Below are 27,279 nucleotides of genomic sequence, written 5' to 3' on the forward strand. Positions count from 1 at the left end.
ATATGAAGATTATATCCTGAAAGATTTCAAGTTTTTGTAATTTAGAAATTTTGTTAATGTTTGCTTTTTTCTCTGTTGCAGGAGATATTCTAGAATAAGCACTCTGACCACAAGAGTGGAAGAGAGATGTCATTGGTGGCCTGAAGCCGGGAAAGTTCTCGAAAGGTTTTGTTGTCAGTTCGGTTTGCATCCTCATTTTAGAGCCTAAAGCCACAAGGCAGACTAGCCAAGCTAGTTAAGAGTTTATAGAAGTGTACACAGCAGTCAGCCTTTTGCTTTTAAAGCTGTGAGTCATAGTTGACAGGTGTGTGAGTTATAGCTGACAGGTGTAAGTGGGAGTCATATCTGACAGGTGTAAGTGGGAGTCATATTTGACAAGTGTGAGTCATATCTGACAGATATTAAGTGTGAGTCATAGCTGACAGGTGTGTAAGTGTGAGCCTATCTGACAGATGTTAAGTGTGAGTCATATCTGACAGATGTTAAGTGTGAGTCATATCTGACAGGTGTGAGTCATATCTAACAGGTGTGAGTCATAGCTGACAAGTGTGAGTCATAGCTGACAGATGTTAAGTGTGAGTCATAGCTGACAGATATGTGTTAGTCACAGTTGACAGGTGTGAGTCATAGCTGACAGGTATAAGTGTGAGTCCTAGCTGACAGGTGTGAGTCATATCTAACAGGTGTAAGTGTGAGTCATAGCTGACAGGTGTAAGTGTGAGCCATATCTGACAGGTGTGAGTCATAACTTACAGGTGTAAGTGTGAGTCATAGCTCACAGGTGTAAATGTTTGTGGTTAGGTTGTTTCAGCTATTTTTCCAGGTTTTTCTGTTCTAGGTAGGAATGGCCTCATGTTTGGCAATGAGTTGTATGAGCAGTGCTTTAAGTAAATCCAGTAAGTGGTCTTTTCTATCTTATTCTATTTCAGTATGATACAGCTAATTATTTCTTCTGAGACAGGGTTTCCCTATCAAAGTACAACCTTTACATTTTTCTTTTGCCAGAATTTGTTTTATCAGGTCTGCCCCTGTGTCCTTTCCTGTCTCTAGCCTTCCCTTCCCTCTTTGTTGTCTTCAGTTACCATTAGGTTCCTGTGAGATGCCTGACTGAAGGTGCCTGACTTAACCACAAAAGTCTTTCAAATCTGAATCCAGACATTATACCAGTTATCAATGGCAGATATCAGATTGAATGCGTGAAAAAGATCTGGGTATCACAGCACAGATGAGGGTGACCTTTAGATGTTCAGAGTAACTGCAAGCTGACAAATGGCCAGTCCAGATAAGATGGCCTCAGCCCCGTAACACAGGACCTTAGTACACGGTCTTTGGAAATGGAGTCTCCCAGGGCTCTGCAAGCTCAAGCTGATGCCTGTGAGACTCAGGCTGCTGAGGTACGGTCACATTGTGCCAAATGGCTGTGAAGTCACTAAGTTGCAGTTACTTGTTATTGCTAATCTGAGGTATAGTAATTTGATGTTACAGCAGCATGGGAAACCATGACTGAAGAGCCTTTCTCCCAGAACCTGCAGACTGCACGGAAGACAAGTAGGTCCCCTCTGTGTTGTTACATACTGTTACATACTATTGTTACATACTGTCCAGCCAGGCTGCCTCTGCCACTGTGTTTCAGAAGAGTCTGCTGTGAAAGGGGATCTAGCTACCAACTGTGTTCAAGATACCCTGACCAACTCAGCCTCTGTCTAGTCTCTTTCAGACCTCAGAGGCTGGTGGCTTAGCACTCGCTGGAGGTCACCAGTGCTAAGACCTAGGGATGGAGCTGCGTGTGCTCTGCAGTGGACTGAAAGGGCTGGAAACCTGTTCAAGCACGTGAGGGGACCCACGAGGGCTCACTGGGCATGTATGTCCTCTTGCTCTGGTAGATACTGGTCCTGGGAGGACCTCAGGAGCACAAAGGGGAAAGGGGCCTAAGAGAGTTCTCACCATACTACTCAGTTTGTGTAGGGCAGGCTAAATGACTGTCATGATGTAGTTAATAGAATGGCTGTGGGTTTTTAAGTTATTACTCCAGTGGCATTGGTATCCATGGGGTGAGGTTAGGCTTTCTGTAGGAAGTTTTGTAATAGTCAAGACTGTCTGCTGAGTACTTTACAAAAGAATGTACACTGTTTACAGTATTAGCATTGCAAGCTTCCGGCCTCTTGAAGCCATGTGGTGTGTGTGTGTGTGTGTGTTAATTTTGATTAATTATGGTTAATTTTCATTTCTCCCAAGTCCATCACCAGCAACACAGGAGTAGCTTCTTTGTAACACAGCAACTCTTCTTAAGTTTGAAATCCATTCTGAGCTATTGTTTTTCAGAAGTGCCAAATCTAGGCTACCAAATCTCAGAATGTGGACTCCTGAGAGTCTCCAGCTGGGGCCCTCAGACAGTCTGCCTGGAAAAGTAGGGTTTAAACTATGTTCAGGTCCAGTACAGAGGCAGACACACTCAACTGTGTTCAGTTTAAAACAAAAAGCCAATGTCAGAGTCTAGACAATGTTAAGAACTGCTCTTCCAGAGCACTCAGGGGTGCACGCATGCACACACACACACACACACACACACACACACACACACACACACACATGCACGCACACACGGCCATTCGCCATTCCTTAACTCCAGTTCCAGGAGATCTGATGCCCTCTTCTGACATACATGTCACCACCACACCCACACATCCCCAACCCTCGAATCTCTACCCTTTAAATGTTTTACTTAACAAAACAGAGAAAAAATGTAAGACAGTTCTGTTGTGTACCTTGATAAAATTAATCTCTGGAGAAAAGCGCTTAGATGAGCTTTCAGGCTAAGTGTTATCACATCTCAGCTCTTTGGCAGATGCACACTCCAGGACAGCACCCATATGGCCTGGGCTCAACACAGAAATCATAAAAAAATTACTGTAAAAACGGTAACGTTTCTGATTAAACAACGAACCCTAAAAACCTTAACTGTATGGCTCTCAAGATCTTCACAGATGGCATGCTACGATGTCAGGGCGGTTGGATGTGTCTGTGGGAGCCTGTCCCTTTAAGAAAATGAACTGGCAGCAACCGCTGTGACGCAAAGTCCTTGGATGGAAATCCATCACTTTACTTTGATCTGATGTGAACGAGAAAAGGCCACTCCTCTGCTGAAGAGTCCAAGGACTAGTGAGAACCCCTGTAACTATAGAGGGGTGCAGTGCCACCCAGCAAGAGCTCCAGTGTTCCTGGGTAATCCCAAGACCCCTTAATAGCCAGTTGTTGCCATGTCAGCATCTGACCTGGCATCCTTCTGACTGCTGGGGTGTATAACGCAGTAGACCATCAGCTTCCATTAATCCCAAAGCTAAGAATGTCATCACTAGAACCCACAGAGGCTGCCCCACTTAACGTTAATCCACCTACCTGGTGTCCTCCACGATGTCTGGTGAATGCCTTGACTTACGACCTTCTTACATTGTGGCCAGATGGAATTGACGACGAGCATTTCTCACGTGGGACCGGTCCTTGGGGCAGCCTGAGTAGGCACTGACAGGCCAGAGTCAGACCCGTGATTACCTCTTCTTTCCTTTTCGGGGGAAGTTGTCCTGTGCTGACACTGATACTTAGTGGATTTATGTGTGGGCATGAGGATGTTGTGGCACACACGTGGAAGTTGAAGAACAACTGGGGTGTGTGTGTGTGTGTGGTGTCTGTTCTCGCTCTCCACCATGTGAGTCCCAGGGATTGAACTCAGGTTGCAAGGCTCAGAGGAGGGCACGTTATTGGTGTCAGGTGTGAATTGTTGATGCTACCTAGGAAAATGTGTCAACGTGTGGACGCCTATCTACATCACCAAACTGGTCGTCTTCAAACTTCAAATGACCAGAAAGTGACTGTCACCAAAACTATAAGTTAAATGAGCAAGTACCCCCCCAAAACAGACAACAACCCCCCAAACAAACAACAAACCTAGGAAACCCCCCCCCCAAAACAAGCAGACAACAACCCCCCAAACAAACAACAAACCGAGGAAAACTGTCCTCTGGGCCTGAAACGGGCATGGTCATCAGCTTTTGGTTTGTGGCATGGCTTCTGGCCGTCCTTGCTGATGGACACACCTTTCCATCAAGTGACACGGAAGGCTGAGGACTACAGCTCAGCCTGTAACATCAGCATGGCCACGGAAATGAAGCACCAACATGGAGGGGGAATAAGGAAAGTAGTTACTGAGAAGATGGGGATGGGAGGTCGTGATTGGATAAAGACAGAGAGTCCGTATGTGACAAAGGACCTTTATGCACAGGGAAAACTACCAACACAGTGAGACAACTCAAAGAAATGAGAAAAGGGCTTGAAGATTTAAAAAAAGAAAACAAGGTCAGGTATGTTGGCACACACCTTTAGTCCCAGCACTTGGGAGGCAGAGGCAGGTGGATCTCTGTGAGTTTGAGGCCAGCCTGATCTATGGAGTGAGTTCCAGGACAGCCAGGGCTGTAAAAGAAACCCAGCCTCAAAACAAAACAAAACTCAAAACAACAAAAATGACATATACAGTAGTTTCATGAATCACTGGAGTAATAAAAATTAACCACAAGGTGTTACCACAGCCAGTAAATTGGCTAATAACTGACTGACAATGTTATTAGTCCCAATCCCCAACCCTCCAGTGCTGGATGTGACCCAGGGGCATCCCAGAAGTCAGATCTAATAATGCCAAACACCAGAGAGACTTCCGAGCAGCGTATCTTTCATACATGGCAATAGTGGTACACACAGTCACTTTGGGGAACTCTCACTTTCTAGTAGAGAGTTTAAACGCTAACCTAAGCTGTGACGTGGTTCTGTGTGACAGTGAATACCTAAGAGAAATAAAGGAGAGAAGCAGATTCAGGTAACGTTTCCATGTCCATAGGTTTATTCACAATACCCCAAGCTGTAAACAATCAAAATACTAGGAACAAGAGAACACATTTGTACAGTACACTACTTATTGAAAACTACTACTTGTTACTGATATACGAAACACATATCAATTCCAAAGTCTGCTTAAGGAGGAAGGTAGACACAAGGTGTATACTACATGAGTTCATTTTCACGACGGTTGAGACTAGGTAGAGCTAACACATGGAGGTTAAAGGCAAGCAGCCTACTGGTTGCCTCTGCGGGGAGACAGCGCAGCACAGACTGAGGCGTGAGGGGCTTTCTGGGGTGATGAGAACCTTTTGCATTGATTTGGGTACTTGTAACAAGGAGTTATCGATCTGCATACTTAGGTCTGCATTATCTAAAAAATTAGATCTAAATCATAGCCTTTTTTTTCTTATAAAGAACTGACACGTGTAAAGCTGGGTGTGGGATTACAAGTGCTTTTCATCTGTGAGCCTATCTTAGGTATGCAACATTATTCCAAGAGTGAGGGGAAAATAGCTACATCAAGGCTTTTAGTCTAGTGCTAGTTGAAGATGTGGTTATAGTAACCACTTCTTAAAAATGTATTTTGAAAAGCAAATGTGCCCACCATTTCTTAGATTTGCATGTAGTTAACACTGATTTCCCATGTGAGCAAAAACTGTCTGCTGTTTAGTCAAAAACTTCACATTTGACGGAAGTTTGTCTCATGGTCAAAAATTGTATTACTGTCCAGACTACGTACGTTTACTCACAGGAAAGCTGGCCGATCTTCTAGCTGTACTTTTCCCTACTTTCGCAGTAATACTTTTAAGTTCCTAGGTCAGAGCAGTTTGCGTGAATGGAACTGTTTACCTTACCTGTCTGTTTCTTTTATGATCTCACTTTTCTCTGGTGACTGTTTCTGTGGGCTCTTAAGCTCCCACCTTAAGTAGAGACAAGACTTCCAGGAAGCCGTCAATAGGCTAATGGGTTACAAGACATTTTAGCTGGCTGTGGTGGTGCAGACCCTCAGTCCTAGGACTTGGGAGGCAGAGGGAGGTGGATTTCTGAGTTTGAGGCTAGTTTGGTCTATATACCAAGTATTGGACCAGTTAAGTCTACATAGTGAGACCCTGTTTCAAAAAAAAATGAAATAAAACAATTAAACATTAAACATTACGCACATCTCCAAAGATTATCTTTTTTTTTACTCCTTGCCTTAACTATTTGAAAAATTTACTGATATTATTGTTATTTTGAGACAGGGTCCAGCATGGCAATCCTCCTGCCTCAGTTTCCCAAATGCTGTGATTACAGGGATGAACCACCTGCCTGGTGAAAAAAAAATTTTTTTAATGGTTAAATGTTTCCTTAACTAGTCAATAGCCTTTCTGAAAAATTTGGGAGCTTGTATGTGAGAGCAGTAGAGGTAGAATCAAAGACACAGCTCACTTTCTGAAAAAGAAAAGGAAATTATCTTACCCTGCACTCAATTTCTTAGATCACTAGAATCAAGTGCCACTCAAATGAGGTTCATGGGGCGTTGGGAATTGTGCAGCATGCCTCCCACTTACAATTTACTCGTGAGACCTCTCCTGACTCAGACTATCTGAATGGGACTGTTTCCACAAATTGAGTATTTCTACAATCTTGCTGGAGGCCCAAGTAAACATTGGTTTTCAACTTAATTATACAGGAGTGGAACATTAAGTAAAAAACACTGAGCACACATTTCACTCTTACGTTTTCTATAAAAATATAACTCTTTATTAAATAACATGCACAAATATTAACTAGTAATTTATTAAACAGATATGATTTAGAACAAGACTTAAAGAAATACAAATCCTTAGGTACGATTTAATATCTTGTTCATGATGTTTGAAGAGTTTAAAAAGAATCACTGATTAAGTTAAGCATCCTCACTTTTCTTTGAGAATCCAAACCTTTTAGGTAAATACTCCATTCCGAATTTTCTCCTCTATTTCAGACCTTCAGAAAGTCTCTAACATCAAGAGTCCTCAACGGGGTGTAACTCACATCTCCTATCAAGTGCAGTAACCTAGCTCTCCCGATGGCCATGGCGTGCAGAGGAAATGCATAGTCCCAGAGTGCAGGAGGAGGCTCCAGCGGATGAGCCTCCGGAGGGTGAGCGCTATGGTCGAGGAAGCTGGACTAGGGCGGCACCTGCGGGTCCCTGCAGACAGACGGACGGACGTGCAGCTGCTTTGGTTCCTTTTCTTTTTAATTCTTTCTCCTTTGTCAACAGCTCATTCTGTTCGGTCAGTACTACTTTCTTGCCTGTTCCCTGGCGGGACCAGAACAAAACGCTCTACAGATCTCCTTTTCTCGTGCTCGCTCAAACATTTAATCTTTTTTAATTTTGTAATCTGCCACACGAGCTCATCAAATTTTCTTTCTAGGTGAAAGTATAAACAAACTTTGCATTAAGTTGGTTTTGTATTAAAAAGTATTGCTTTTGTAAATTAGCTTCTAATGTTCCCGGGCTTAAACATAACTTCAAACCCCACTGCTTCAGAGTCTACCCTGCCTTTCTGGCCCCATTTATTCAAATGAAAGGCCACAATCTGTCACCTAACTTTCTAAGGGAAACTACATCCAACCTTCACCAAACCCTGCACTGTGTTTTCACACGTGCTGCTTTATTGCGCATGCCAGTACAGTAAGAATAAAAATATAAATGATGTAAAAATTCAAAGATCCCTAAGCTTAATATGCCCTTTGCACTAAACCCACTCTTTTCTTACTAGCAGAATCCCCACTTGTGAGCTGAATTTAAAGCATTTAACATATATTCATAGATTCCTTTCACCGCTCCTTATCAAACTGGAAATATCCAGTATTGTGTCACAATTCAGTATTGCGGCAGGCTTTACAAATGTTTACCTATCTGCCCCTGATGATTTTAGATTAACCTAATTTTCGACTCTGAATGCGTCCCACGTTCAGCAGTAGGTTTTATACCTGATGTTTTCCTGAATATCTAATCTACATCAGATCACAGGAGAAATTGTTCTAAGTATATTGCTTATTATTTTACTAAAAAAGCATATCAAATCTTATTTCAATTATGAAATTTTGCAAATTATACATTTTACATTTTGATACAAGGAAAAAGAGAATATATTAACAAAATTTCATGAGTACTTCAGGGACTGGAATATTCCCAAGTTTTTTTCTTCTTCTGACTACCAGGTATCTCATTTTGACTTCAGCATTCAATTTTTATTTTAAAAGTGCAAAGGCTATTAAGCTTAAAAGATTAAATTTAAGCAATGTAAAAAAGTTTACAATGTTTAACATGACCAATAAAATTTATTAAACATATTTACATATATTCACAAATTCTTTCATAGTTGAGTATTAAAATAGACATTTACAATTTCAGGATTTCCATTCAAAGGCATTTGCTGTTGTTGTTTGGGGAAACAGGCTTTCTCCAGGGAGAGGAAGAGAGAGCTAAAGCTTCTTTGTATGACTAACTCTAAGTAAGGTGTCCCACATGGAGTCCCAGGCTCTCTCAGGACACTGTCTCAGGCATCAGCTATGGAAAGAGTCAAATCATAGAAAGCATGCGATCGACTAAGCCACCATCTTTACAGTTATGGGATGGACTCGAGCTAACTCAAAGGCATGCACACCTTACTGAAAGGCTTACTACCACAACACACTGCTATTACACTCCAAACTACAACTTTGGTCCAACAGAACAAACAGTTTTACAATTATCTCTTTGTACACATTTGAGGGTCAGTTCCTTGTATACATTTGACCATTAATTACAAGATGTACAATATGTATAAAATAAGTTATTAAAAAGGAAGACAATATTAAACCTTTCAAAAAAGAAAACTGTACAATTAATTTACAGATAAAATAAACTAAAGAAATTTTGTGCCAAGATTTTCTTCTACATTAGAACCTATGTGGTAGGAATGAAATCTTTGTGTTTACTCATGTATTTTTAATACAACCCACTAGAAATCTGAGTACTTGTTCCTTGTATTTTGCTACTTGGGAGTGCTAACAACTTCCAGCGTTGTTAACAGATTTTCTCACCTTTTTAAAGATTTACTCAGTTTGTTCTAATGCAATAGTTACCTTTGATCAATATAAATAATAGTTTTCTGTTAGAAACTGTATTTGGACCAAAGATCCAAAATATTTTTCTTTACTTTTATAAAATGACAGTGTTCACTACATAAGCAACTTTAGTTAACTTCACTAACAACGGTAGAGGCGTAGTACCGGGGTTTCTTAAAAGGCAGTACTCCACAGTCTCACGTCTAGACATGGTTATTAAGATGGCGCCATCACAAGTGCCCTCTGCTATATAGGAGTCAATTCAAAATCATCATTAACATCAACAAGCGGAACATAGAACTCCTGGATCTCGTAAATACTGATAGATTTATAGGTGGCAGGGTCCAGTTCCTGGAGTTTGAGCTGCCACTCTAGTCTCTGGACGGCATTTAGAGCTGCAGCCTCATGTTGCTGCCTCATTAACAGACAGGTCTATTCAAAAGAAGAGAAGACTTGATTAATCTGTTACACTTGCTGGTCAAGATAACCTTACCCCCAGCTCTGTCAGGGACTGAGACAGATACACAAGGCTAAGAGCAGTTCACACCCCAGAGCTTTCTTCAGGCCTCTGCTCACACCAACGTGCCCTTACTCCTGGGTCTGTCACTTCATAGTCACCTGTTAATCTGGGCTTGCTAATATTCCTTGAAATCATGAGAGTCCAAGTTATTGAAAGAACTGGAAAATCTAGACAGAAATGCTTTAAAATTCAGGTCAATATTTTTTTTAAGACAGGGCTTTGCTATGTAGTTTAGGCTGGCTTCAAACTTGTAGAAACCTTCCTGCCTCTGTACCCCAAAGAGCTAGGATTGCAAGGGTGCCCCACTGTACATTCTATTCTTCATGTTTGAGCTATAGCAGACAGGTACACTAGACAGTGAGTACAAAGACACACAGAACTCCTCTTTCTGTGGCCATTTGACACACTTTAATCATGTGTGTGTGTTTGTGCGGACATGTACATGTGAGTAATAGTGCCTTTGGAGGCCAGAGGCATCAGACCTCCCCGAAGCTGGAGTTACAAGTGGTTATGAGTCCGCTGACATAGAAGTGGGAAGCGAATTTAAGTCTTCTCCAAAACTAGTATGCACCCTTTGCCACCTGAGCCATCTCTCCAGGCCACTATGTTAGTTCTTAAAATAGGTTTATGTTTTTATTTCCTATTTTTCCAGTTGTGATTCACAATAAATACTTATGATTAACCAATGTTTCTTTTTTTTTCTTTCTTTTTCTTTTTTTTTTTTTGGAGCTGAGGACCGAACCCAGGACCTTGCGCTTTCTAGGCAAGCGCTCTACCACTGAGCTAAATCCCCAACCCCCCAATATTTCTTTTTCTGATGTCTTCCCTCCTTTTTTTTTCTTTTCTTTCTTTTCTTTTTCTTTCTTTCTTTCTTTTTTTTTTTTTTTTTTTTGCGACAGGGTTGCTCTGTGCTGTCCTAGGTGTTCTGAAACTTGCTCTGTAGACCACACTGGCTTTGAACTCAAGAGATCCTCCTGCCTCTGCCTCCTGAGAGCTTGGATCAAAGGTGTGAGCCACCACCACCCAACACTATTGATTTCTAAGGACAGAGAAACATTAACCTAATTGATTGAATAACTTGCTACGAATGGGTGTTTTGTCTGCATCTATGCATGTGCACGGCATGTGTGCATGGCACCTGCCGAGGCCAGCAGCGGGTGCTGAACTGGAACTGCACATGGATCCATAGAGCGCTGGGAATAGATCCTGGGTGCCCCCTGTGAGAGCGCAAGTGCTCTTCATTGCTCAGCTGCCGCTCCACTCTCAAAGGAAGCCTTCGTTTAGCCTGGTGCGAGGGTGGGCAGCTCAGGTGGTGGGGTACTTGCTTGGCAAACACTTGAGGTCAATCTGCAGTACCACATAACACTGACGGGGGGGTGTAGCGCATGTAATCCCAGGACACAACAAGAGGCAGGAGGATCTGAAGCTCAAGGATAGCCTTGGCTTCCTATCAAGTTCAAAACTCGTCTGGGACACAGAGAACCTGTGTCAGAACAAACAACAGACAACAAACGCCATGCAAACGTACCCACCTTTAGCTTGTCAAATTTATCATCCACATCTTGCAACCAGGACATGAACTGTCTTGCATTAAATCGATCTCTCACAGAAGTTTTGCTGTCATCAGACTAAAAAAAAAAAGTCACATGCAGTCAAACACTTTAAAACATCCTTTAATATTCCATCTATTGTGTGTGCTCCATTTTTATCAACGACAGAAATATATTTCTAAAGAGAAAGTTTAAGGAAGCTGTCATTTCTGTATGGAGTAGAGAGGGTGCTTACAGAACTCTGAAGACGCAGTGTTTAGTTGTGAAGGAGAGGCCTGCTGCTTTCTCAGAAAGGAACGGGCAGTGTTGGGAGTACTGCGCCTGGCCTGTTGTACCTCTGCTCAAGTGTGCACACATACAGAAAAGGGGATCGTGTAGGAGACAATGACAGCATTAGCGTTACAGTGCTCTTCAACCAGGCCAGTAGATGGCTCAGAAGGCAAAGGCACTTGCTACACAAGCCTGCTGACATGGTTTGACCCCTAGGACTCACACAAAGGAGGAAGCCAGAACCCATTCTACATGCTTGTCCTCTGATCCCACACATACATGCTGGGTGCTCAGATATGCACCATGTGCACACACAATTCCAGTAAAAAAATCCTTAATATCAGTTTTGGAATTAAGATATATTTAAATTTCAGCTCTGTATCTTTCTGTGTAACTTTGGACTAATTATACATTCTTAATTTTCTATGGTATATTTTGATATGGCATATTTTTTTTAAAGATTTTATTTATTTATTATATATAAGTACACACTGTAGCTGTCTTCAGATACACCAGAAGAGGGCATCGGATCTCTTTACAGATGGTTGTGAGCCACCATGTGGTTGCTGGGAATTGAACTCATAACCTCTGGAAGAGCAGTCGGGTGCTCTTAACCGCTGAGCCATCTCTCCAGCCCGATATGGCATATTTTAAGAGTTAAAAGTACCCCAAGGCTCTTATCACAGTGTTTGTGTACACAAGGTGCCTAGTGTCCCACTCTTAGGACTGGCATTTAACAAGCTTCATCTCTCCTTGGTCTCAGGGACAGTTTTATTGCTTACTATTGCAGGTTTATTGTGAAAAGGAAGAGGCCTGCGAGAGGAGGAGCTCAGCCTGCCCAAGGAGGCGGGCTTTACCCTATACCTGGTTCTTCACAGGCCAATGATAGGACATCAGTCTGCTACTACGACCTACCCTAAAGCTGGCAGTAAACGGGCTCTTTTTGGATTCAGTTGTTACAGATGTGAACTGTCACAGGTGACTATCCTTGCCGAGAAGTAAGTCTCATATCCTGGTATTTCATCAAGCTTAAGTTTTGTTTTTTTTTTTTTCCTTTTTCTTTTTTTCGGAGCTGGGGACCGAACCCAGGGCCTAGCAAGCGCTCTACCACTGAGCTAAATTCCCAACCCCCAAGCTTAAGTTTTAACTCAAAGTCTGGTAGTCTGGTTCACTAGGAAAATTTAGGTCAAGGTATAATAAAATTATTTAAATTACCAAAATGTCCTTTCCATTAACAACTTAGAGTCTATTTTCTGGAGAGCTTAACACACGTGGGTGGCTATATTAGCCAGTGAGTACAATCAGAAGCAGAGACAGGTCTACGTAATATGAAAACATCCCTTCCCGAGGGCATTTATGGTGTTTAGCGCTGTAACTATTGAGAGACTGGCTCTGCCTGCTCTGGCTCTCTCTGATCTGAGGTCGTTCTGACCTTACTGGGACGTCACTTACTCTTTAAACTCTCGGGTAAGCAAGTTCACTTACTGCCAAGCTCGGTGTGCCCAGTGCAAGCTGCAGGACCCCAGGGTAGGGCAGGAACGAGGCACACGTAAGTGAATAAGTGTAGTGGTAAAGTACACATTGCTTTGCTGGTGTTTTTGAGACAGGGTCTCATCACTGTCTCAAACTTGTGAATCTCCTGCCCGAGACTGCTTGAGTGCTGAGACCACAGGCATGGATCACCGTGACTGCTGGAATTCTCCATCAGAGGCTAAGCGTTCCTCAGCCTAACCATGTTCCTAACCAGCCAACATGCGTGTGTGAAGGCCAGCTTGTAGAAACTGGCTCTCCACCACCATGACGTGGGTCCTGTGGCTGAGACTCCGGCTCCCAGGCTTGTCAGCAAGCAACTATGCTTACCCAAGAATTCAAAGAATAAGTGAATGGAGTGAATAATTAAGTCCTTATACATCTTATACCTTTCTAGAAATGATAAAATGTTCTGATCTAGTAGTTTCTTACCTCAATTTCCAGTTCTGATATATCTTTTGTCATTTAAAAAGTTGTTGAGTGCCCAAAGAATATGTCTTTAGAGACTTTCGTTGTCGCTTGACTGGAAATCTCCATATATATATATATATATATTCCCCCCCCCCCCCCCCCCCGGAGCTGGGGCCCGAACCCAGGGCCTTGCGCTTCCTAGGCAAGCGCTCTACCACTGAGCTAAATCCCCAACCCCTCCATTTATATTTTTAAAAATGGATCAAAGTACTTTATAATGGCATAAATTAGTAACATCACTAACCTGCTAACTTTGGGTATTTCAATGGCCTCTGCACTGAATTGATCCCATTTCCTCACAGCCAAGCTCCTCTGATCTAGGAGTTAACAGTGGTGGTGCTGCTGCTTCTGGGTGAGACGTAGTACTGCTACCCTGAAGCAGAGCAACCACTGACCAACCACACAGCTCACAATATTAAGCCTATAAATATTCCCACATGGAGGGGGGCTCAGTTTAAATGCAGGACAGGCTGAGAGGAAGAAAGTGGGGTTCTCTGCAGGAAGAGTGCCTGTAAGTTGTCTATGCTCCTCTCAAGAACCCAATAAGCTCACTGGCTCACCAAGGTGTCAGAGCTAGACGGACGCTTCATAGCAACTTTAGAGACAGAGGACAAGTTACACCGTCTGCAGTGTATAGGGGGGTGTACACACTGGTGTGGTCATGGGTGCGTAAGCACTTTACCCACCACATTACCTTCTCGGCCCTTGATTCCTGCTGAACAGATAGTTGCAAGCTCTCAGTTCTGGGATTAGAGGCTTGTGCACGCACACCCAGAAGACTGTCTGGCGTTATAGGAAACAATAGAGGCCCAGCCCCTTCATACTTTCAAGAGTTGCATTTGCTCCTTGACTTGAATTCAACTTTCTTCTACGAAAGCAGATCTGGCAATAGGTGCAGCTCGGTTCTTGAAAGCACTCTATAAACTGGCACTTTACCTGTGAGTCCAGGGGCACATTGTACACTTCGGCATCCAGTAAAACAGTGCAAGCACTGAATGGCAGTGTTTGATTGGCCAGTGTTCTTGCAGCTCTGTAATGAACTCGCAGAACCTCTTGTTCATTCGATACAATAAGTTTTTCCTAGTTGAACACAATAATTTTTAAACATCATAAAGTTGTTTGTTGAATTAGTAAAGTAATTTAAGCTACACTAGACTAAATAATCTTAATCATACAGTGGCATTTTCTTCCCAGGAGGCTTAAGAATTCCTAGTGTTCTAGAAAAATTTTCCCTCTCCAAAATTGGCAGTTTCTTTCTTAAAATTGTTTTTTTTTTTTTTTTTAGTGTCATAACACTTTAAAGTTCTGTAAGGCCTCTGGGGAGATGGCTCAGTGGTAAAGAGCAGCTGTTGCTCTTGGAGAGGACCTTAGCTCAGTTCTTGGCGCCCACGTGGAGGCTCACAACTGTCTATAACTCTAGTTTCAGCAGCTGGGAGATCCTCTTCTAACCCCTACAGACACTAGGCATGCATGTGGTGCACAGACATACATGCCAACAGAACCCTCGTGCATATAAAATAATAAATAAATCCATTTTCTATTTCCACAACATTTTCTTTATTTACCAGAAGTAAACCCCATATTAGTACAGTCACTCCTCTTTCTTGAATCACCTGACTATCAGTAACCTAGCTTTTGTCTCCAGGACTTTGTTTTGAACATTCAATTACCTGTCAATAAAATCATACATCCGGTGGTCTGTTGTGAGTGACTCTCCTGGCTCACCCGTGTGTAGGTGAGCATTGGAGATTTACCTTGCTGAGGAGAAAGCCTAGTCTACTGCAGACAACATATTTGTGCGTGGCATTCTTTGGTGACCATTTAGATCTGAAGGGTGGCAGACCATGCTACTTCCAAGCATGCTAATTTGACATAACGATTATCTGAGCTGAAGGTGTTCTAAAAGGGCAAGGGCACTATGAGTAGGAAATAAAACCCCATGTGAAAGATGTCCTCTCTACAGACAGCAGGGGAAAGGAACATTCTTACCGAGGACTGACATAACCTGCACCTTCCCTTTGCTTTCTTAGTTTCTCTGTCTGAGCCAACATAAAAAAAGCATTCGGGTTTTGCCACTTCTTTGGGTCTTCATTTCTTCATGAGCTCCATGCTAAGGAAAACGTACTCAAAATGACAATGTGTACAGACAGCTTTTGCTTGTCTGCCGTAAGTCATGTTAATCCTCGGGCTTAGACAGAGGCGTTACAACAGGGATGAGGTATGCTCTACCTTCCCCAAAGTTGTTATTCTCTGGGGTTACTATGAAAATGCTGTTATGAGCAGTTATGCTGAAGCTTCTTTTGTCCTGGACATATATTTTTATTGTTTACAAGATAATAAGTAGGAGTAAAACTGCTGGGGCACAAGTCTGTTACCTGTTAAGGAACAGCCAAACTGCTCATAGCAGCAATTACATTTTTACGTTGTGACCCACTATGTATGATGGCTCCCCTCCCTCATGTACTTCTCAGGGTATTTATTCCATTACCTGTCTACTGCAGTCACTCCCTTCTCACATCTGCTGTCTTTTTTGTGTGCATGTTTGTGTACTCTACCTGCATGCTTACGCTGGCCGAGGCCAGAAGGGAGCCCTAGATCTCTTCCAATGGCAGTTACAGGCAATTGTGAGTACAATGTGTATGCTGAAAACCAAACTCAGGTCCTCTGCAAGAGCACCAAGTGCTCTTAGCTGTTGAATCATGTCTCTAGACCCAGCTTGATTTTTATGATGACGTTATTTATAGAAATAAACATACTCCTCTTCAATGAATCAAGTGTTCCAAACTTCCAGTTCTGGAACAGGTGGGGTCCTGAAGTCACTTTTTCACACTGAGCACACGTCTGAAGGCTGCAGCCCCTCCCGATCCTGGCTATCAGCTGGCACTACTTGCTGGTTGCCCTTATATTTTTGCCTTCAATGTCTGAGACCTGTACTAGCAAGGATGTCATGAGGACAGCCTTGTTAGGGATGTGTACACGGCAGGGTGCAGGGCTCAGCCTGTCCAGTGCTTTGCTCCCCACCTCCTTGCTTCTCTTTATAATCAAATGAACTTTACTCATAGAAATATATACTGTGTATGTCTGTGAAACATAGCTTGTGTCTTTTACTGACCACAGAACTTTACCACAAGCTTAAGGGGCTATGGAGGTATGTCTATGGTTTTTGTTTGTTTGCTTGTTTTATTTTGTTCTGTTTTTTTTTTTTTTTTTTTTTTTTTTTTTGAGAAAGGGTCTCTCTATGTAGATCTGGTGGTTCTGGATCTTGTTATGTAGACCAGGCTGGCTTTGATCTCATAAAGATCTCTCTGTCTGGTTGCCTCTGCCTCTGGAGTTCTGAGATTAAAGGTGTGTACCACCACATTCAGCTCAAGGGTTGTATTTTGTAAATCCACATAAAATGACTCTCATGATCTCTAGGATCATAGGGTTTTGTCCTTTATAAAATGTTTTTTGGGTTTACTTTCTGTAAATGTTTTGCCTGAGAGAGTGTGTGTGAGTGAGTGAGTGAGTGTGTGTGTGTGTGTGTGTGTGCGCGCGCGCGCACGCGCATGCGTGCGCGAGCGTGAATGTCTGCCTGCTGCCTGTGAAGAGTGGAGAGGGCCTTGGATCCTCTGGACAGGAGTTAGATGGTTGTGAGAGCCACTGCATGCACGGATGCTTGACCTCCGCAAGAACAGCAAGTGATTTTCTTAAGTGCTGGACCATCTCCCTAGCCTCTCTTTGTCTTTTTTATTTCATGTCAAGAGTAACTACTGAAAACAAGATACTAAGGCAGCCCCACAAGGATGAATAACACAGCCTCTGCCATTAGCCCTAAAGTACACCAAGTGAATACTCAAAATTAACTATTCCAATACCACAGATTTAACATCAACACATAGATTTCAGACATAAAAGTATACTTCAGCATGAACTGTAATAAGTTAGTAACTGCCCTAAGATGGGTATAAAATTCTCCCTTTAACTGGATTAGCATAAGGTAACAAAATCATAGTAGTTCCCTATCTAGTAGACAGGCAACATCCATAAAAAGCCATTATCCATTTTTATGTATTTTAAAAATGGTTACTTTTGCATAATTTATATTTGAGGGTACCTTACCCTTTCAATACTATGTTGCAAACGCAGTTTCATCCTTACTACTTCCTGTTGCCGAAAGAGCTCTTTAAGTGGATCTGACAGCGAAGGTGGCGGTGTGATCTAATTAGAAAGCACACATAAACTATTAAGTTTTTATCTACAATTAAGTTTTAGTGTGTAACTTAAAACCTGACATTCTGTGAATTAAACAATACAGTTTTGGGATGGTTAATTTTGTCAACCTCCTTAGACACTGACGATTAATAAAGAATATGTGGGATTGGGGTTGGGGATTTAGCTCAGTGGTAGAGCGCTTGCCTAGCAAGCGCAAGGCCCTGGGTTTGGTCCCCAGCTCCAAAAAAAAGAAAAAAAAAAAAGAATATGTGGGATTGTCAATTAGAAATGCATAGAAATAATTGTTTTAACTTTCTTCTCTACTGCTGTGACAAAACACCAAGCAAAAGCAACCCAGGGAGGGGAGAATTTCTTTGGCTTATGGGTTATGGCTCACCACTGGGGAAAGCGAGGCAGGAGCTAAAGACAGGAGCTAGAAGCAGAAACCAATGGAGGTGGAGGCACACTGCTCCCTGGCCTGCTTACACACTGCTCCCTGACCTGCTCGCACGCTGCTTTGCTCGCTGGCCTGTTCAGCTACGTTTCCCATAGAGGCCAAGCCCATGCTCCTAGGAATGTTAACTCAGTGGGGTGGGCCTGCTCCATCAATTATCAAACAAGAAATGCCCCACAGACATGCTCACAAACCAATGATGGAGAAGACTCCTCATCTGAGGTTCTGTCTTCCCAGGTCCATCAGCCTGACAAAGGAAACTTATTAGGACAATTAGGTTTTGAAGGATGTGATCTAATCAATAGTTTAATCAAAAATCAAGTTTGTTCAAAAAATTTTGAGTAAACTACTGGAAGGTGGTGGGACTGAAAAAGAGAGACCTAGCTGAGGGAAGCGCGACATCTCTGTTACTTTTCCTGGCTGCCATGAAGTGACAAGCCTTGTCAAATGCTCCCTATAACAAGACACTCTACCCAGAGCAGTGCATCTAGAAAACGCTGCATCTGAACACAGCAACTTCCAGTCACATAAAATCCTGTCTGTGTATTTGCCACAGTGAGTGTCTCTGATGAAAACAGCCATTACACAATTGAATGAGACCCTTCAGTCAGCTCTAACTGTCTAAAACCTCCCAGGACATCCCACTGTGCTTAGATCTCTGACTCTTAGGCTACAACAAAATTTCAAAGAACAAATTATTAGAACTAAAGAGTTAATTAATACAGAGCTATTTTAGACCATCAGTCACAGGAAGAGATCGAGGAGCCACACAAACAGAACAGGTGGTATAAAAACAGAAGCATCCTTGGAGACAAGAACAGCATGCTTCTGTAAGCAAAGCCTCTTTTAAGGCTTGGTAAGAGTAAACACAAAAAGCCTAGTGTTGGTGAACTCTCTTGTATAAAAGAGTAGATGAAACTATGCAATGAGCTTGTGGTTTTAAATTTCTTTACTGAAAGTGATATCCCATGAAACTTGGTGTATAATCATTCAAAAACAATGAGTTCACTCCTAACTGGGCATTACAATGGCCCACGCTTTCTGATCATTTCCAGGGGACTTAGTGGTTTGCTATTAAAGTAGATAGGTATATCTGGAATCAACCATCTGTGACCCCGGGTATTCTCCTTTCTCCTTAGGGGGTTTTCCTTTGCATGTCCTTGTGTATGACGACTACTGGCCTATTAGGGAAAGGAAGCTTTCTCCTAACAGTTGGCAGTTTGTTGACTCCATCAGAGAGCAGGACATCCAATTCCTACGGTGGAGCTGCAGTCATGACAGGATAACACATAGAAAAGTTCCAAAAAACCAAAACCAACCAACCAAACAACCAAACAAACAAAAAAAAACAAAACCAAAGACATTATACTTCTAACTAGCAAACAGAAAATTTGAGGAACAAAACACATCTACTACACCATCGCAAGACCTCAACAGATCATTGTGGAAGTTCTATAAGGCAATAGCATATTTGAGATAACTGTTTAGGCCTCTAATTGCAAAAATACATTTAATTTTTGAATCTTGAGAATTTCTCTAAGTTTAGAAAAATGAATTTGGTGCTACTGTTTTAAAACTAAAACCTCTTATAGGTCTGCAGTTGTTTCAAGAAGCACAGAGGAAGACCATTCAAGCCTGGAGCTGCCAGAGGAAGGTTCTGGTGAGGGTGAAATGTCAGCATTTGTAGGAAGAGCTAACTCCATTAGGAAATGAGGCACGGTGAAGAAAAAAGTGGAGAGAGACATGATCAGAGGGAAATGGAGTCAATCACGCAAAACTACACCACAACTACCATAAGCAATGACATTTAGATATCTAAGCTGTGAATGCTAAATGGAAACATGTTTTACTACATAGATTTATATTCCTTTGCTTTAAAGACAAAAATCCACATTACATCCCACTTCTCCATCGACCTCTTCTGATGCAGTATTTGAATCGATCAGTGCTAGTTCACAAAGGGACTTTCTGTGCTGCTTCAAGGGAATCAGTCCTCGCTACACTAGGCTGGTTCCTAGAACCAAGCCTACAACAGCACAGGAAGAAAGGACGCTGCATGCAACAGTAAGAAATGGAGAATCATTCAAGCTGCTTAGCCTCACAGTCACAGCAAACGTTCTCTTTTGTTTAAAGGCAGGGTCCCACTGTGTAACTATAGCTGGCCTGGAACTCTATTCCAGGCTGGCCTTACTCAGAGAGCCCTGCCTCTTCTGTCTGACCAGTGTTGGGACTAATGGTCTGTAGCACCATACCCTGACGACAAATGTGTTGTACGGTGGAACCAAGACCGTCACAAAGTTGGACTGAGAAAACCTGGGAACTACAGCAGCAATTTAGAATGTCAATCTTGTTCATCTTTAAAATCTGGTTCCTAGCACAATGTTCAGGTTTATCTAATATGACAGACATTTGACTATGCAATATTCATGCATCTGAGTATCTAAAGCGGTAATGAAGTCATTGCACCACAGTGGTAATATAGAAAATGGGAAAAGAGAGGAGGCAAATCAAAAAAAAAAAAAAAAAAAAAAAGAAAAAAGAGGCAAATTTAGTGGCTTATTTTAGTTGATGGGTTCCTAGCCAATATGGCAGAGGAACCAGAAGGCATCCATGAAAGGAGAACTGAATGAAGAGCAAGGTGGTCATAAAATCAAATCAGACAAACAGAACGAAGCTAATCTAATGAAACTGACACACAGCTCAATGAGAGTCTCTGCTGTGGCACAATGGCTCAAGAATAGGAGATGATGTGGAAAAACTGTCACACACAAATCCCTTGGCACAAGCATGGCAGTGAGGGTGACAGTAAGTAAAGGTGATGAGCTGGGAAATCAATGAAGATTCTCTCCCCTCTCCAAGACAAAAGTAACCCAACTACATTACAAATATAGACCAATCATGAAGGAAGATGGGAAAGAAACTACTACAGAGAAGGAAGTGTTGGCTAGAGGAAGGTTCCAGAGATGAGTTGATGGGATCAAGTCATGTAGAGGCATTAGTCTTCGGAGAAATCAAAACAGTCCCCTCTGAGAGACAAGGATAAGCAGGCGAGAAAATGCAAACACAGTGCACGATGCCTGAGAAGGAAACCACTTTGTGAAATGTGGTCAGTCAGAGCTGACATGTATGGTCAGTACTGCAGACTCCAGACTCTGGGAAAAAGAGGTAAACCATCTCAAAGAGCTGTACTTTGATTATATATTGAAGTAGTACTTTGGATAAACTGACTTAATATTCATAAAATCTACCATTTTTTCTTTTAAAGTATTAACTACTAGAAAACATAAAATGATATTAGAAGTTGAATGCAAGCTTACAATTTTCCACAGTACTAGAGACTGAAGCAAGACCGTCTGCATTTGAAAGAGTACACTACTACTGAGCTAAATCCCCAGGAGATGGTGCAATGTGTATCAAGTACCAAGTTACTTACTGTAGGAATACAAATCTTGCTTAAGGGGTTTCCATCCAGGAGATATGATCCATTAAACGTTACATATTCATCATAATACTGAGGAGCTTGAGGAATAACACTACATAGCAACTTGCGTTTTTCTTCAATTTTTTTCCTTATGTGCAAATATTCAAAATATGGATTTGCTCTCTCGGAACTGTACGGCTCGATCTCGTCTAGCTTCAGAGAGTCTACGAGAGCTGCTAGGGACTGCTGCGTCTTCTCCTTTGCTTGTAGTAGAGAGGGACTCACTTGCACAGGCTGAGGGACCCGTGACACTTTCCTTTTCCGTGGATGGTGGATCTGAGGATCGTCTTCTTCGGTGAGTCTGATTCTCCCCCGAGGGGAGGAGTCATTATCTTTCTCTGGTAAAAGTGTACAGCCAGCAAGAACCTGCTTGCTTTGACTGACCAGTGCACTTGCTTTGTTTCTAGTCATTCTTTGAGGGGTTTGGTTTTCAGCTTTATCGTCCTCAGCATTTTCCTCTAATTCTCCTTTAACCATCTGGTCATATTTCTGTATTTCTGGTTGGGCTGACTGCTGTGAATGGTTTTCCACACTTGATAAAGTGCTCTGCTGAGATTCCTCATCCTCAGTGGAAAGCGAATCCTTTTCGCTGTCAGGACCGTGCTTTGGGTTATCCTGTTCATTCAGGTTTCCTTTCGGCATCCCTGCATTCACTTCATACAAATCAGAATCACACTTACTCAATGGCGTTAAGACCAAACTTTGCAGTTTGTTTTCTTTTTCATGGGAAATGACTTGAGTATCATCTGGGCCCTTCTCAATCTCATGGCTGCTGGAAGACTTGTATGTAAGTTTGCTAAAGGCATAATGTGTGTTTAGCTGAGAAGCAGCGTCACTCCCACTGAAATCCTTTTCTGATGGCAACACAAGCAAGGTATTGGCCTTCTCAAAGTTTGGGAGTGTTTCCTGCACAGTGCTTTCAGAGTAAGCTGGTACAAAAGAATTCGTCTTCTGAATGTCTGCTAAGACAAACGAACTTTCCACCTCCTTTGTAAAGTTATTATCACTCTCTAAAACAGAACTGATCATGTGAGCTGCACTTCTCTGTTGTAAAACACCTGGCTCTTGACTGGCACCGTAAGACAAAGACACAGGTTTAGGAAGAGATTCAGCGTCTGAGAGTGACTGGTTGGTAAAAGAGCAGGGCTGGGGTGAAGACAGGGTGAAGGATGCTGGGTCCTGAGCACACGAGTTTCCTGGCAGTTCAGTCTGGTGTACAGGTAAGCAATCAGCATTTTGTTCTCTTAACATTTTGTTTTCTGAATGATAAAAACTCTGAGCAGAGGAATCTTGATCAGATGTACTAGAATCTGGACAGATAAAGTCATTGGTGCTTAAAGACTCCAGTTTGTCAACAGGCGTCTCCCATGATTTACTTTGGATTACTCCAACCTGATTGGATGTTTCCAAATGCATTGACGTGTCAATCAGTGTACCCACAAGAGCAGCACTCTTGATTACATGTACGTCAGATGAAACAGAGCTGCTGTCTACAGACCTCACTGGGGAGTCTGTACAGCGAGGATGTAAGTCAGACACGTGCGAAAGGCCTCTTTCAGGTACTAAAGACACTTCAGGTCTGGGAGACAGAGAAGTCTCTCTTGGCACAGCTAAGTTGCCTTGACTGCTGTCTTCTGATACTTGGAAATGTTTTATGGGTTCGCAAATGACTGAGGGCATGCTACATCTTCTGATTTCTACAGCAGGTCTTACCTCATTTGTGATCAGTTTAACGTCTTCCACAGACGATGACCTGAGATGGCATACTGGAAGTCTGTTTGCATACGGTGGTTTAAGTCGTTCTGGCAGTTCAGCGAGACTCTCCAGCTCTCTTTCATAAAGAGCTGGAGATTTGGCATTCGGCAAAAAAGGTGACTGAGAAAATGACAACTGAGATTCTGAGCCCTCTAACATGAAGTCAGAGTCATACTCGACGAGGGGCCTTGGGGTTGTGACTGTGTGGCAGGAGTCTTCTGAACTAGCAACAGAGAGCATGGACACAGACCTGGAGCTGAGACCCAGCTTCTCACCTTCTGACCTAGGAGACCGGCTTGAGCTATTCTCTGAAACGTAGGGTAGCTTTCCTAAACTCAATACACTTTTGTTATCAACAGATTGCGAGCGATTACTTCCAACATCTTTAGATTGTTTCTCCTTGTTATAAACATCGGTTAACTCTGAACTTCTTGACCTGGTAAGTTCTTTATTTTTGGATTCACTGGGTGTATGTTTTGTTTTTTCTTTATCTTTTACTTTAAGTTCTAAACAAGAACGATTCCGTAATCGTTCTTTTTCTTTTTGCTTAATTTTTTCCTTATGTTTTTTGTGCCACTGTTCTATTTCTAGGTCTTTAAGGCTGAGCATCCGTTCAAAGCTCGTCTGCATCAAGTCATCATTTACTAGCCTCTTTTCTTTAGGTCGAGCATCTTTTGATGCTGGTGACAATTTAGGTTTAAGCTTCTCTGTTTCCGATTTTAGTCTGATTAAAGTGCTTAGCTGGGCTTTCTCCTTACGCTTGTCTCGCTCTTTGTATCTATCTATATCCTTTTTATCTTTCTCTTTCCCATCTGGGATTTTCAAAGGCTCATCTCTTACCCTTTCTTTAAGGGACAGGGCTTTCTCATGCTGGGTTTTACTACTGCCCTCTCCTGTACTTGACTTTCTCTCCTCCTGTAAATGTCTCAAGTTGGCTACATTTACACTTTCTTTATCTCTGAGTTTCTCCTTCTTCTCTCCTTCCCTGTCTCTATCTTTATTTCTGACCTTCTCTGACTTAGAGTACTCACTGTTGTCCGACTGCTTTCTTTTCTCTAAGTACTTTTCTTTGCTTTCTGCTAAACACCTCTCTCGCTCAGGTTTCTCTCTGTCATGCTTTCTGTCTGTCTTTTCCCTGGCCCGCTCCCTGTCTTCAGCTTTTCTGACAGTGTTTCTCATCTTCTCACCTTCCTTATGGCACCGTTCTGTCTGAGGTGAGTACAGCCTGTCCTTCTCTTTCACTCTGTCAGTACAGTCACTAAAATCCAGCTTCTCTCTTTCTGACTTATGCTCATGTTTTAGCTTCTTTTCTTTTTCAGAAACTTTTCTTTCTGTCCTGTCAAGCTCTTTTTCCTTAGTCTGAAAGCGTCTGTCAGATTTTTCCCTTTCTTTCGAGTGCCGCTCTTGCTTTTCAATGTCTACTTCCCGTTCTGAAGAGTGTGGCCCTGAAGTTTCCTGGTTTGCACTGACAGCCATGGAACTGCCCTCTGCTTCCTTCTCTGCCGATACACCATCTTTTTCTTCTTTCGGATCTTTCAGCCTTTCTTCCTTAAGGGACTTTTCGTTTTCTCTTTTAGTCTTTTCCCGTTCTTCTTTACAGTTCCTCTCTTTTGAGGCGTGCTTGTCCTTGGCTAATCTATCATCTTTCACGGTTTTCTCCACTTTGGACTTCTTTTCTGTTAGGGACTCATGTTCCATATTTAAGAAGAGATCCTCGGTTTCATCACTTTTAAAGAAGTTTTCTTTCCAAAACTCTCTGTCAAACTCAATGCTCCTCTGTGGCTCTTTGGCATTATCCCTGCTTTTATATTTTTCCTTTTCACCTTCGGCTTCCTTTCTGTGTTTCTCCTTATCCCTCTCTTTATGCTTTAGTTTATGCTTCTTTAATGTTTTGCCCTCTTTGTCCATCTTCTTCAGTGTGCAGTCTGAGTTTTCAAACGCTGCACTATGGTCTTCATCTTTTATTTTGGCATTTGACTTTTCACCAAATTCCAGGTGAAAATCTTTCTGATGTTTGTTTTTTTCCTTGTGCTTATAAGGTTTGACATTTGAGCTTTCTGGCAAGAACTCAGGTTCTGCATTCTCATACCGAGAGAGCTCAGGCTGCAGTGACGTTTCAGAACTTCCTGGGGATATGCACGTCTTCATGTGGTCTTGCTTCAGTGGTGTTGCCTGTTTTTCACTCAATCCACAAGGATGCTTAGGAGATTTACCAGTGGGCATATGAAGTAAGTGCAGAGAGGCATCGTCTTTGGGGCTAAACGATCTTCTGAAGGCCCCGTCCTCTCTGTTTCTCTCTGAACAATCCAGCGCAGTGTTAACTGCCAGGTTTGCAATCCTGCTATTTTCTTTCCCCTCCTTTTCTTGTTTCAGCTCTTGATTCTCTTTATTTTTATTCTGATTCTTTAATTTTCTCTTAACTTTGCCTTTCTGTTTGTACTCATACTCTCTTTTGGCTTGCACATCAGAATGTGATGTTTCGGCAACAGAACATGCAGTAGAAATCTTTCTGTTCTGAAGAACTTCTTCATCAGAACTTTCAGTACTGGAGTACAGAACCCGTGACGGCTTCTGTTTTTTAGTTTTAAATGACTTAGAATAGAAGGGTTTTTCCTGTTTTGCAAACAGACCACTCCTTTCTGCTTCTGACTCATTCTCTTTCCGTTGCTCTCTCCTGAGAATGTGCCTGCCATCGATCATCTTACTGATCTCCTCTCCATCGTCATCCTTGAACTCGTACTCGTCCAGGGCAGAGGGCAGTGGGGCTTTGCTTGGGAGGCTTTGGCTTCCACAGACGAAAGAGTCCTTCTCTGTCTCTGAGTCGATGTTTTCATCAACGCTGGAAGGATTTACAGACTGCGCCTCTTCTGAATCTACAGTAAGAAAAAAAATATAGCTTACACCATTCATACATGAGACAATTCAGGTAAAATCATCTCACACATCAGTCAGACAGAGAAAGAAGAAAGAATTCTGATCTCATCGTGGCGCTTCTTCAGGAGCTTTGTAGCAGACATCCTTGACGAGACTCCTGACCTGCAAAGGCACAGTGTGTGTCAAACTACACAGCATGGCACACAATACAGAGGGAGAGCATATGGCGGAGGCACAAAGACACACACAGGGACACAGGAGACAGTCGCTGTCCTGCAAGAGAGCAGCTTAGGTATGTTCTTTGACCCGTCCCACTAAACAAGGCCAGGAACCACTGAATTAAGATTTTGTTTTATGTTTCAAGACATATATTAGTAGAACTTTATGCTTACCACAAAGGCCAACAATTTAAAACTGGGAAAGTTTTAACTATACTAGAGACTTGGAGAGAAAACAAGAAAAAAATTAAACCAAACTCCAATTACATAGTCAAGGTTTATGATTTTGACTACATACAGTTTAGACTTAGAACAACAGGAGAAATACTCTCATTTCCTATGCAATATTCAATACAAAAGTATTTTATTATATTACAGCTAAGCACTAGGCATGGGAGCAAACACTTTTTAATCCTAGCACTTAGACATTGAAGAACTAAGTTAGTTCTAGGTCACTCTGGACTGCACAGTGAGTTCTGGGACAGCTAGGGCTACATAGTGAGTGAGACCTTGTCTCAAAAACCAAACCAAACCAAATTACAGCCAAACTGTTGTATAACTATGGTCAAAGCCTTGGTATAACTTATTTCACTGTATCTTTTTTTTTTTTAATCAAAAGAAGTTTTTAGCCAAGAGTAGTTTTTAGCTCATGCCTACAATCCCACACTTTGTGAGACAGAAAAAAACAAAAACAGAGTATGAAGCAGCCTGGGCTACCTAGCAAGACTCCATCTAAAAACATAAGCAACCACCTCATCCCCACAACAAAACAACGAATTTGCTGAACATGCAGACTAATGAGTTCCCAGGGTCTACCTGCCTCCTTTAATCTTAGTACTCAGGAAGCAGAAAAAGGTAGATCTCTGTGAGTTCGAGGCCGGCTTGTCTACATAGTGAATTCCAGGTCATCCAAGGCCACATACTAAGACTTTATCTTAGAAACAAAACAAAACTAAGCAAAACAAAACAAACTTGTAGTTAGGCTGTTATGGAAA

General features: G+C 42.2%; 1 protein-coding gene across 7 annotated transcripts in view; it reads right to left on the reverse strand.

The window, feature by feature from the left end:
- Positions 1-4,865: 4,865 nt before the first annotated feature.
- The window catches only part of Ankrd12 (ankyrin repeat domain 12), a 104,751-nt gene continuing 82,337 nt past the window's right edge, over positions 4,866-27,279 (reverse strand). For 2 of the 7 annotated variants that reach the window (XM_087566575.1, XM_087566574.1), the window contains 5 exons: positions 21,390-26,065; positions 17,410-17,508; positions 14,245-14,388; positions 11,020-11,115; positions 4,866-9,399 (listed from right to left, as the gene is read on the reverse strand). In XM_087566575.1, the coding sequence (XP_087422701.1) occupies positions 9,214-9,399; positions 11,020-11,115; positions 14,245-14,388; positions 17,410-17,508; positions 21,390-26,065 (5,201 nt within the window). In that variant the 3' untranslated portion in view covers positions 4,866-9,213. 7 annotated transcript variants of the gene reach the window in all.

This window comes from Rattus norvegicus, chromosome 9, assembly GCF_021556685.1.
Source record: "Rattus norvegicus strain SHRSP/BbbUtx chromosome 9, alternate assembly SHRSP_T2T, whole genome shotgun sequence".
Classification (NCBI taxonomy): domain Eukaryota; kingdom Metazoa; phylum Chordata; class Mammalia; order Rodentia; family Muridae; genus Rattus; species Rattus norvegicus.